General features: G+C 41.8%; 1 protein-coding gene across 1 annotated transcript in view; it reads right to left on the bottom strand.

Moving 5' to 3' along the window:
• Positions 1 to 12,644, bottom strand: part of Ptp10D (Protein tyrosine phosphatase 10D) — a 159,455-nt gene that overhangs the window by 48,156 nt on the left and 98,655 nt on the right. Inside the window, exons 16-19 of the mRNA XM_080266339.1 lie at positions 11,996 to 12,168; positions 11,190 to 11,390; positions 8,232 to 8,426; positions 6,926 to 7,042 (exon numbers count right to left, since the gene is read on the bottom strand). Of these exons, the coding sequence (XP_080122465.1) occupies positions 6,926 to 7,042; positions 8,232 to 8,426; positions 11,190 to 11,390; positions 11,996 to 12,168 (686 nt within the window). The remainder of the gene's footprint in view (positions 1 to 6,925; positions 7,043 to 8,231; positions 8,427 to 11,189; positions 11,391 to 11,995; positions 12,169 to 12,644) is intronic.

Below are 12,644 nucleotides of genomic sequence, written 5' to 3'. Positions count from 1 at the left end.
ACACTCCTAACACATGCTGCACACAACAACCCCTTAGCATGGAGGGAGAGACCTCTCAATGACAGGAGAACAACAGCTCCCTGAACTTCTTCCAACCACTCCTTACCCGTGTTACTGAGCAAGCTCCAACCCCATCTCCAGCACATAATACATCCTCCAAATAGTAAACTCTTTCATACACCCAAAAGACTCTCCAGCAAGGTGAATCCTTTCTTGCCTCTCTGCTTCTGCCTGCTCTTCCCAACACATAGAACACAAAGTCAGCATTATTTTGCAGCCAACCTCTACAGCACAACATCTCTTATGTACCCACTGATCACAAACAATGCCAAAATAGAGTTACTTCCCACACTCATGTTGAAAACTGTCCATGGTCACTCTCTTTCAGGTTAAACAGTACCACCACCAGCCCTATATATCATCACTTGTTATATATGACCTTACTCAGAAACCCTTGTATTGTACCTCATTCCATCTCTCCATCTCCTAAATCTTTCCTTTGCCACCCTCTTATTCTCTGCAGTAAACACCAAGCCATTAGCATACCCTACAACACCTCCCATTGGAGTCCATTTTTGAAGTAACGTGAAAGTTTCAAGCACCGAGATAAACAATAAGAGGCTCAAAACTGACCCTTGATGCACACCAACATTCATGGAAAATTTATCACCCATACCTCCATTCACTCTCCTAGGTGCAAGCACCCACATCCATTGCCATTATAACTCTAACTTGCCACTCTTCTTTCCCAAGCTTTCTCACTGCTCACTTCTCCACCTCCCTCATAACTCCGTCAAAGGACTTCTCCAAACCAACAAAAACAAAGTTCTGTACAGCTACCTGTTCCTTGTACATACTTTTCCTGGTGCTGAAGGATAATGAATATTGCATCAGTGCCCCACTGCCTGGCACAGACTTTAACAACAACAAAAGTAATACTGATCATAATACTGTTATAAAAAAAAATAATAATAATAAAAAATAAAAAAATAATAATAATAATAATAACAATAATAATATAATAATAAAAACACCAATAATGTAATAATAATAATAATAATAATAATAATAATGATAATAATAATAATAACAACAATAATGTAATAATAATAATGATAATAATAATAATAATAATAATTTATTTATTATTTTATTTATCATGAGATGCAAGGCTTGGAGGATGAATTTGGGAAAGTGTGTAAGAAACGGAATCTAAAGGGGAATGTAGCGAAGAGTAAGGTTATGGTCTTCGAGAGAAGTGAATATACAGTGAGGCTGGATGAGAAGCGAATGGAAAATGTGAGTGTGTTTAAGTACTTGGGTAGTGTGATGAGTGAGGATGGAAGTTTAGAGGGTGAAGTGTTTGAAAGGGTACAACAAGGAAGAAAGGTTGCTGGTCCCTTGATAGCTGTGATAAGAAACAGGGAAGTGAGCATGGAAGTGAAAAAGTTACAACATGACAGTATTGTGATACCAACTCCAAAATATGGAAGTGAAGCTTGAACCTTGTTGGAGGGACAGAAGTCAAGTGTGAGAGCAATGGAAATGAGTTATTTGAGAAAAGCATGTGGAGTCACATGGAGAGACAGACTGACAAATGAGGATGTGAAGGAGCATTGTGGTGTGAATGTGGATGTGATAGGAAGCATTAGGAGAAACACATTGAGGTGGTTTGGCCATGTGGAGAGGATGGAGAGTGAGAGACCGACGAGGAGAATGTATGTGAGCGAGATGGAGTGGGGGGAGAGGGAGGGGGAGGCTGAGGATGAGATGGAGGGATGGAGTGGAGAGGTATAGGAGAGAGGGAGCTGTGAGCTGGGAGCAGGGCAATGAAATGGCGGGGGACAGGGTGACATGGAGTTGATTTGTTTGTGGCCACCCCTTACAGGATTAAGGCATCTGGCAATAGATAGATAGATAGACAGATAGTAGTAGTAGTAGTAGTTGTTCCCTAGGCAGTCTGGCCGAACAGCCCCGAGTCCCTTAGGAAGGCCATGGCTGAGACCGGGCTTTCCCACAGAGTTCTCAAAGGGTGTATGTTGTGTTGCTGGCGTAGGTGATTGTGTGCAATGCAGTCTTCCATAATGTGCTTAATAGTATGGGGTGCTGTGTTGCATCCAGGACAGGCATCAGCAATGGAGTCATCCAGCCTCTTCTGGTAGCTTAAGAGGGCTGGATGGTGCCCACATCTCAGCCTGAACAGGTGGACCCTGTCCTCACAAGGAAGATAGGATTCAGAAGGGTGGATGTCAGGAGGCTGTGCATGCAGCTGTGTGTTGTCTTTAACCCCTTAACTGCGGGGCGTCACTTTTGTGACGCTTGGGAGCAAGGGATCATACCGCGGGGCGTCACTTTTGCGATTCTGTGTTATTTTGAATTCGCCCGGGCTTTCAAGTGGTAGCTTGTATCATCTATCAGTACTGCCAATGTCCAACACTAGTCAGCACTCCTAATCTCATCTGTACTCCCATCCATTGTTGACAATTTAGCCATTTATCCCCGTTCTTGACTTCCCTCCCTACCTTCCCTCCAATACCCTCTCCTCTCGCCTGCCCGGCCGTGCTACACTAAGTAAATCTTCCCTGGAATTATCCACTGATTTCATCCATTGAAATAAGCCCTATGCCCTATTCTTATACAGTACCAAATAATATATACCAAAAAGAAATAAGGTAAGTGAGAGTGCCATACACCTGGAATTGGCTAATTATCACCTGACAACACCTCACGTGCACTCGTTCGCTAATTTTCGCTGTTTATTTCCCCTTGAAATATGCTGTATAATCTATTCTCGTACTAAGAATATATATAAGGAGGGAAGGGAGATGTCTAAGTGATATTTACATTCACCTGGAATTACCTAATTTATAATGTATTGTCTAGTTTTCCTGCCAATCACTTCACTGCTATATATCAGCAGCTATCAAGAGGCTGACGTTGGCAGTAATGCATTTCCCTAGGTAGGCCACCCCGGCCCACCCCTATCAGTTCACTGTCATCTTCCAAGGTGAAGGTATGTCTGTTTGCTCCTGCTAACTTCCGCCGCTTTTTAGCCCCATGCAAAGGGCCTTGTGACCTTTACCCCCTACTAAACCTCATGTGGAAAGAGGTAAAGGGCTGACAATTGAAAGAGAGTGACTACGATCTTTCTGTTGAGTAAAACAGTGCAAGTGGAATTGTAAATAATGTGTAAACAGCAAGTGAAAGAAATGAATGTAAATATAAGTGAACAGTGGAAAATAGTTTTATAAATTACTTCAAGTGACAGTGCATAACACAGTGTAAATAAAATAGAAATGTAAATAATGTAAATAAAATAGAGAACGTAAATAGAAATGTAAATGGGTAGTATTATAAGAATACGAGTATATACCCTAGGAGTAATGAAAGTGAAAGTTTCACTCTAGCATGTATGAATACTATGAGTTATGAGAGTGAAGGTGAAAGTGACATTCACTCTCAATGCTTGTATACAGGACGAGAAAGTGAATGCTACGTATTTTACTGAAAGAAATTGAATGCCTACAGTGACAATAAACTACTATTACTGAAGGAAACTTATGGATAAAGACTGTATATATATATATAAGTGTTATATAGTAATAGAAATATAAACTGTGAGTGTTTTTATGAATAATAAATGACAGAACACCAGCAGCGAACTAGCGCAAGTGGGAAGGTCACACGCCCTCGTAATTTTCATTGCTTACACAGTTTTTTTTTCTGGAGTATGGATTCCAAACTATTTGAGAATCATAGAACAGTGTTTCTAGTGATAATATCAGGCTGTGGTAATCATATTACGGGTTGTCAGGAAGTGTAAAGTGGAGACTTCGTTACCAAAGTTACCAAACTTCAGAGGTCTCCACAAGTCCTACGGTACTCGACGAAGGCTCAACAAACACCCCAGGAGAAAGCTGAAGGCATGTGCCATAAGCATATGTGATTTTAATATTCTAGGACTAATAACTGATTTTTGGCAAATATTTTTAGAGAGTCTGTCAGAGCGCGAATATGCCCGCGGGTGCCGCAAGAAAAAGCAAATCAAGCCCCCGGTTAAAGGGTTAAGTGACTGAATGGAGCAGCGAGTGATCTGAGTGTGGATATGCTTCTGGAAGCTGGTCTGAGGTGGCCAAGGGGGGAGAGATGATAGCATTTGTGTAAGGTATCGTGTGCTGGGTGTTGTTTTGATGTTCCTTGGTGTGGGTGGATGTGCTGCCATGTACTGTAGTGGATGTTGTGGGTTTGTGGAGGTTGCAGCAAGAAACTGGGTGCCTCTCATGTCTAGGTGATCCTTGACAGATAGTTTATCATGGTGCCTGAAGCTCTCTCATGTGACTTCAGAACTGGACTCCCATGGGAGGGGTTGTATCCTGATGACCTGGTGCTGATCATGTAGAATAAAAGGGTGGCAAAGGAAAGATTTAATAAGTGGAGAGAAGGAATGGGGTACAAGGGTTTGAGAGTAAATGCTGATAAAACAAAAGTGCTGCAATCTAGGGCTGGTGGTGGTACTGTCAAAGCAGGAGTGTGGGCAATGTGCAGTTTGTCATAAGGGTGGGGAAGTAACTCCAACTTGTGCAGTGTTTGAGATATTGGCTGCATAAGTAGTGGTATTAGAGGCAGGCTGTGAAATAATACTGATTTTGGGTATGTGGTGTGTATGGAAAAGCATGTAAAGACAGAGAGGTAGGAATGGATTAACCATGCTGGAGAGTCTCTTGTGTGAAGGAATTTTATCCTTTGGGGAACATGTTATGTGCTGGGGGTGAGGCTGGAGCTAGCTCTGTGGCTATGGTATGGAGTGACTGGAAAATCAGGGAGCTGCTGCCTCTCCTGACACTCAGAGGGCTCTCCCTCCATGCTATGGGGTCCTTGTATGCAGCATGTCAAGAGTGTAATGCTCTACTGAAGTGAGGCCTGGACAGTAAAGGAAGAGGATTCTGGTGGACTCAAAAATACAGTGATGATAATGCTAAAATGGATGAGTAGTGCATCCTTGAATGTAAGGTTAGGATTGTGACTAAGAAGTTGTGAGGAAGGATGGGACTGGAATGTACTGGTGTTCTGATGAAGAGGGATACATTGAGATGGTTTGGGCATGATGAGAGGATGGAAGATAACAACTGTGTGTGGAAGATGAGAAATGTGAATATCTAGGGTGGGGCTGTGAGAGGCAGACCAAAAAACATCTGGGATGAGTCCACAAAGCAAGACCTTGGGAATAAGGGACTGAACAGGTAAGCTGCCAGAGACTGAGCAATGTGGAAAGCCACCATTAGGTGACCAAGACTGATGCATGTAAACCTCTCCCATGACCACAGCTTCTTGAAAAGAGAGAAGTTTTGGGCTGCCCCTTAAAAGACTGATACAAAAGCAACTGTTCATGTATAATGGCAATCCACAATACAGTACAGGTATTCTAAAACCCTGGGACCACATATGATAATGAATGATCAGAGAAAGACAACTGATGTACAGCTCCCACTTCATCAAAGTGCAAAGAATCATCTCCACTTCACAATATCACACCTAGGTGTGCCAGCAGAGGTTTAACCTGTGGACTGCACAATTACCCTTTTTTATCCCACCACGTGGAGTGCAAACAATGAAAAAAAAAAAAAAAGTTTTTGCTTATTATAAATTTGAAGATAAACATCCAAGGCATCATCTGGTGAAAAAAAACTCTCTCTCTCTCTCTCTCTCTCCGTCTTTGCGTAGCGCCATGCATAAGTTTGCGTGGGGGTGTAGTGAAAATATGAAAATCTTTTTTTTTTTTTTTTTTTTTTTTTTAAATAAACTTGTAGATAAACATCCAGGGCATCATCTGGTGAAAAAGAAAAAATCTCTCTATCTCTGCACAGTGCCATGCGTAAGTTTGCATAGGGGTGGAGTAGTTAGCAGTGATGCATGGCCACTGGAAGGTTAGCACAGCCTGAGCTGTGGCTCGCAACGCGATGCTACCCAGCCTGAGATGCAGCTCGCAATCCATGGGTTAAACAGTTTATCATGATACTTTGGTTCACCAAACATAAAAATCTTGAAAGTTATGAGACCTAGTGTAAATTCTATTCTAGATTTTCCTGACAGTTAGTGCAACTCAATTACAAATGAGGGAGCAAGGGTTCTTGGAGGAAAACCAAGTACAGTATATGCCTTGCTGCCCTGTTTAATAAAGATTAAACTTTATTTTATAGAGTCTTTAGAAGACCAATCCATAACATCCATCCATCCATCATCCAATCCTATGTTGCCCCATAGGGAGCGAAGGAACCCGGGGCTAGGCAAGTTGGTCCTGACATTTAAGAAGAAAGTGACCAGCCTCACTCATCCCTGAGTGGCATTATGTCAGCAATAAACCCCAACCATCCCTTGGACATAAACTTTCACTGGCTCAATCTAATTAGAGCACCTTAATTACCCATTAAACCACCAGGTGCCATAATGTGGTTATATGGTTACCACCCAGCACAGTAAATGGTTTCCTGGTGTACAGGAAATCATTTGGCTTGTCATTCAGTGTAGAGTCACCCATAGGCAGAAGGAAGAGGAAAGAAGGAAGGAAAGAAAGACAGAAGAGGGAGTGTAAAGTCACCCATAGGCTGAAGAAAGAGGAGAGAAAGACAGAAGAGGAAGGATGGAAGTGAGGAAAAGGCAGACACCCAAAGCAGCACTACATCGAGTGAGTGGATGGTGAGCCCCCCCACCTACCACAAAGACACATTACAATAATCAACATGAGACTAGACCGCTGTGTGAACCAATGTTATGAGGATATGTACAGTATATTAAAAAACTGCCTCAGGCAGTACAGATTTCGCATGTGCAAATTACAGCTTCTGACAGCCAGAATAATGTATTCCTAATACAGTTATTTAGTTCTGACATAAAACTACATCATAAACATCAACTGCTTGTGACTCACCTTTACACCATACTCGATGCTGTAGCCGTGGAGAACTCCATTTTGCTCATCAGGAGACAATGCCCACTCAAATCTAACCTCACTTGGAGACTCTATGTGTGGTACAAACCTGGTGACCTAGAATATAATATTTAACGATCATTACTACACAGACTGGCAATTCTGGTATAAAAATTTTACAGCCAAGCCCATATTACACCCTTTGTAATGCAGGGGCCTGAGGTTAGGCCATCACAGTCTAATGATCTGGAAGGTAAATGTGCAGCTATTTCCTCTGATGACAATGCAGTACATTAAAAAAAAAAAAAAAAAAAAAAAAAAAAAAAAAATCAAGTCACCTCTTTGGGACTGAAACTATGCATAGTCGTCACTCCAACTGAGATATTCTAATCATTATATGTCTTGGTCTTGACATCATATCAGGAAATTACAGGTACTGATAGTACTCTACTATAAAAGGAGAGTGTTATCATAATAATGGGGCTGAAGAAAATCACTTCTAACGCTTTCAGGATTAAACAGTCTCTCCTAAGCTGAATAAAACAGCCTAGGCATTATAAATTTGAAAAATCATCTTCCTACTACTGGGTTTCATTCATTCAATAATATGGCATCTTTTCTCCTTTAATTTTCATGACACAGCTCTAAAGTACCAATAACCTTCCAAACATACATACAATGAGGTGGTGGAAATACAAATAGCAATATAAGGAAAAAAGGGGACAAAAATAATAAATGTGTTATGTGCTGGAATGACACTGCAACATCCAGACATACAGTACAGTAAGTCCTTGTTATAAAACAGTGACGTTTTCCAAATCATCATCATCATCATTCATCATTTGGACATGTTCCAAAAAGTCAAAATTGTCCAAAATGACAAATAGCATAGTGCAAATTATGAGAAACTGGCAAGTAAGCTTTGCAGTTAGCACATGATCTTGAACATGTACTCTTTCCGTACATTACTGTGAATGTAAATGCTAACAAAATGACAACACAATAAAGGACTTTCTGAGGCAGGAAAATAAGAATAACAAGCAGCATTAGTCTCTTCAATCTGATGACATTTTCCTAATTCACTCATACACATCCTTGATTAACCCTTGTAATATGAGCAAGCTTTTCAAATTAAACAAAGTGGTTGAAGGGTTATGAGACCAAAATAAAATGTAAGTTACTGGAGTGGTGGGTGTCAGGCAGATATAATGCAAAGGGGCAGGCAGTGACCAATGGTAAGTGTATTGACAAGGGAGTAAAACTGAAAGTACTCACTCTCTCTCTCTCCCCCTCTCTTTTCTCTCACCTTGCCTGGCAGACCCTCTGTGGTGGAGAATGTAGCTGATACAGGTTTGCTCTGCCTCATAATAACATGATTCAAACTGCCAGATCGGGTCAGGACAGTAAATGTGTAGTTGCGGTAGGGTCGAAGTCGGGTCAGGGTGAGGGAATCAGATCCTGTGTGCTTGGTGATCAGCTCACCATCACTCAAGTATTGTACCTGGGAAGATAGGGAAGAAACTGTTGACACTTTTAGGATTAGGCCTGCAGTGTGATTCTCATCTGCTTGTTGCCATTCAACACAGCATGCATCCAAGGACACAGCCCATTTTTGAGCAGAGGATGGCATGGGAGGAATGAAGGGGTAGGGAGAGTAGGAGAGGAAGGGATTAGGCAGGAGTGAGGAGGTTGGTGATGGGGGTGTGGATGGGGGACATGGGGATGTTGGGAGGTTAGGGTGAGGGGAATGTGGAGGCAATGGTGGGGTTGGGGGTGGGTGGAAGCCTAGGGTGGTGGGAGGAAAGTAGAGGATCACTATGTGAGATCCATGCAAGCACAAAATGGTATGTAGACAGTCATCATCATCACCATCATCATCATCATCATCATCATCATTACCATCATCATCATCATCATCATCATTATCATCACTTAACCACTGTTGGACAAACATTGCACTGAATGGTAAAGAGACAGTTATCATCATCATCATCATCTTAAAGACCTTTTTCCCGCCTAAAGATGTGAAGCAGGATTCAGAAACAAAGAAAGGGAAAATAGAAAAGTGAGGGGATACAATAAGGAAACTTAATTCATCATCATATGCATCATCATCATCATCTGGACCTCCTTTTCCACCCTAGGGCAGGGTGAGGAGTAGCAATGTCCAGACAGCCCAAATCTGCCCAGTCCAATGGACCACATTTCCATTCTCTCATCATTCAAGCCCCCAGAATCCTGGCTCAATCGGATAAGACAAGTTTTTCCACATAAATGATTCAAAAGAAGTATAGGATCACAAAATAAGGAAAAAGAAAACATAAAACTGGGAGAAATATATACAAAACAATAAAATCGGCAGTCATCATTATAAGCCATGGATATGTTTCAGAATAAGACAAGTTTTTCCACATAAATGATTCACTAAATTGAGGGAAGCTAAGAAATCAGCTTTGGAGGTAGCCATGGAATCACAATATGCAAATTTCTTTTAATATACAATGGATTTAATAGCCAATTTATAAAGACACAAAAAATGCTGACATACTGAAAACATACCGTAAATCATCATCATCATCACCACTTTTGACTTTTTTTTTCTCTACTAAAGATGGAGTGAGGTAAAATCCAGAAACAGGGTGGATGAAGAAGTCGGAGAATTATCAACAGCATCATCATCATCATCTGGACCTCCTTTTCCACCCTAGGGCAGGGTGAGGAGTAGCAATGTTCAGACAGCCCAAATCTGCCCAGTCCAATGGACCACATTTCCATTCTCTCATCATTCAAGCCCCCAGAATCCTGGCTCAATCGGATATGCCAAAAACATTCACCACATTCTGTAGCATCACATAACCGTATCCGATAAAGTCAATCCAGACGCTGCCACGTTAAAAAGCCAAATCCCTGATCATGCACTTCTCCTCACAACACTCATCCAGCCAGCTTGACCTCTTGTCAGTTCCCTTGCCTCACTGACTTCCAAACCTCTCTTCCTCAAACACTCATCCACCATATCTCTCCACCTTCTCCTTGGCCTACCTCACCTTCTTCCTCCTTCAAATTCACCCAGATATACCTTTTTCACCATCCATTCTCTCCACATGACCATACCATCTCAGTACACTCTCTTCGATTCTGGTGTCCACTGACTTCCTCACTCCACATCTTTCACAAATCACATTATTTTGCATCCTATCCACCCTCTGTAATCAACATACTTTCCTCAGCAGTCCCATCTCCAGTGCTCTTACTCTTGACTTTTCATTTTCATGCCACACCATAGTCTTACAACCATATGTTAAAGTTGGCACTAATATTCCTTCATGCAAGCCTTGTGCAGCTTCAGCACTTAAGCATCTGTTTCTTATCAAGGCCTTCATTGCTCCAGCTACTTTTCTTTCTTGTGTCACTCTATTTTCCACTTCTTTTGCATATTTTCCTCTCTTTTCTATCACTGTACCCAGGTATTTGAACTCTCTCACCAATTCCAGTCTCTCTCACTGTAACATTGCACTGGGAGTCACCTTCTCTGTCAATAACCAGCACTTTATGTTCTTCTACATTTCCTCTCAAAGCATGATGCTCACAGACATCGGCAAAACTCTGCACTAGCCTACCAAGTTTTTGTCCGGTATTTGCAAGCAGTACTGCATCATCAGTATACAACAAATTTGAGATATTCCATCCATCACCATTCAGTACCAAAACCATCCCCCTCTCCATTACTCGTATTTTTACTTCTTTCATCACTCCACCATATATATACTGAACAACCATGGGGACATCACACAACCTTGTTGCATGCCCACACCGATTGTGAACCATTCACTTAGATGCCCATTAACCCTTACTACCATCATAAAAACTCTTAACGGCACCTACCAGCTTACCATCTACACTGTACAAAAGCACATTCAGGTAAATATATTTACTGTATTTTTTTCTATAGATGCAAGTATCAACACATAACTACATCACTAACCTCAAATGAATCCTAATCTCCTTTGGTTTTGGTCCAGGCAAGCGGTAGGAGTGTGGGAGAACTATGAACATCAAACCCATTGAAAGTGGCAAGACAATCACTCATGCCCCTGAAAAACTGGCTCCTCCGCCTAACTAACTTCAAATGAATCAGTCTCCTTTAGGTTTGATCCTTAAGCTATTCCTTGTGCAATGAGCAAAATTTCTTCAGTCCCTGCATAACTCTTAAAAAAATATATTACTGTGATTATAAAAGTACTATTATGTCAACATCACTAACCTCAAATGAATCATAGTCTCCTTTGGGTTTAGTCCAGGCAAGTGTAATCTGGGTATCTGAGATGTGCTTGGCGGTGATGTTGGAGACGGACTCTGGGAACAGGCGGTCTTGGCGTATAAGAGGCTGGCTTGTAACCCCACCTGACACTGTCCACGCAGTCACGTTGTATAATCGCCCTGCCACTAGACCCTCAAAGACGATCTGTTGAAGATGTGTGCATATTATAGCTTAGCCACCTTAACCTTCTGAATGGAAAGGAAATTCTATCACTGCACAGTATTTTATTCCTGCTAGTGTTGGATGATTTTATTCTGCTAAATGAGTGATAGGTCCTTGAATGTGTTAATACTGTCAGCATTAACACTCATGACTGGCACAACTTTAGTATTCTATACCAACTAATGCTAGACAATTTTATTCAACTGAGAGGTATTTCTAGGAGGCAAAGAATGTCAATGCTGTCACTACACTCTTTTCAAGGTCCAGGTAAAGATGAGGGCAGACTCCATGAGGTGCTTAGCCATACCATTTATCTCCATAACTTTGGCCTTTGAGCTTAAGTCAGTTTATTCACCCACTTGCCTGAGATACAAGGTCACTGTATTACCCAGGTTACCACAGTTTCCTCCCCTAGGTATTAACCTCCTGAGTCAAGTGGCAACAACTGTCTGCACCAGGATTCCAACCGAGGTGATACAGGGACGGCAGCTTCATTGCCACAAAACACTAACCCTTCGGCTACTGTGGTGATGCTCATTTTTAAGGGATGAAACTAAAAAACATTCGACATAAGGCATGATGCCAACCTTCCTGTCATCATCAGTGGCAAGCTTCTCCTTGACAGGTACAGCAGGGTCTGACAGCATGAACCTGTACTTGTCAAAGGTTGCCACAGCAGCAGGGGTGGGTGTGTAGCGCAGAGTGAACTCCTGTGTCTCCAGCTGGTTTACTATGGTTATGTCTGATGTAATTACAGGACCTGAAAATGTAGAGGAAATTGTTTATGATATGAAGGCTGGACAGCGTGAAAGTGTGTCAAAGGTTGCTACAGCATGTAAGGCCAGGCTGAGTTAGGTGTGGTTAAATTAGGTTCGCTATGGTGATAGCCAAGGTTATTACCTAAACTTTTTTTTTTTTAATGCCGTGTCCCCTTTTTGATAAGGGCTAAGGCGAATTTTCGTTTTGGAAAGTGTAGTACTATATGACCAGATGCCCTTCCTGATGTCTACCAATGACCCTTGGGTGGACTCGAACCTCTGATCCTGCAGTCAGAGTGCTCTATCCCATATGCAACAAAAATTTTAGATGAGGGTGTGACAGCTTAAATCTCTTACTATCAAAGATTGCCACTGCAGTTAGCATTTGGACTGAGCTAGACTGGGTTGGATTGGTTGGGTTGGGTTGGGTTGGGTGGAGAAAGGTTAAGTTAGGCTGAGTTAGGACATCAAGCCAGAT

The sequence above is a fragment of the Coenobita brevimanus genome, chromosome 20 (genome assembly GCF_032717465.1).
Source record: "Coenobita brevimanus isolate Jiangsu-jjx chromosome 20, ASM3271746v2, whole genome shotgun sequence".
Lineage (NCBI taxonomy): Eukaryota > Metazoa > Arthropoda > Malacostraca > Decapoda > Coenobitidae > Coenobita > Coenobita brevimanus.
This window is presented reverse-complemented; position numbering and strand designations above follow the sequence as displayed.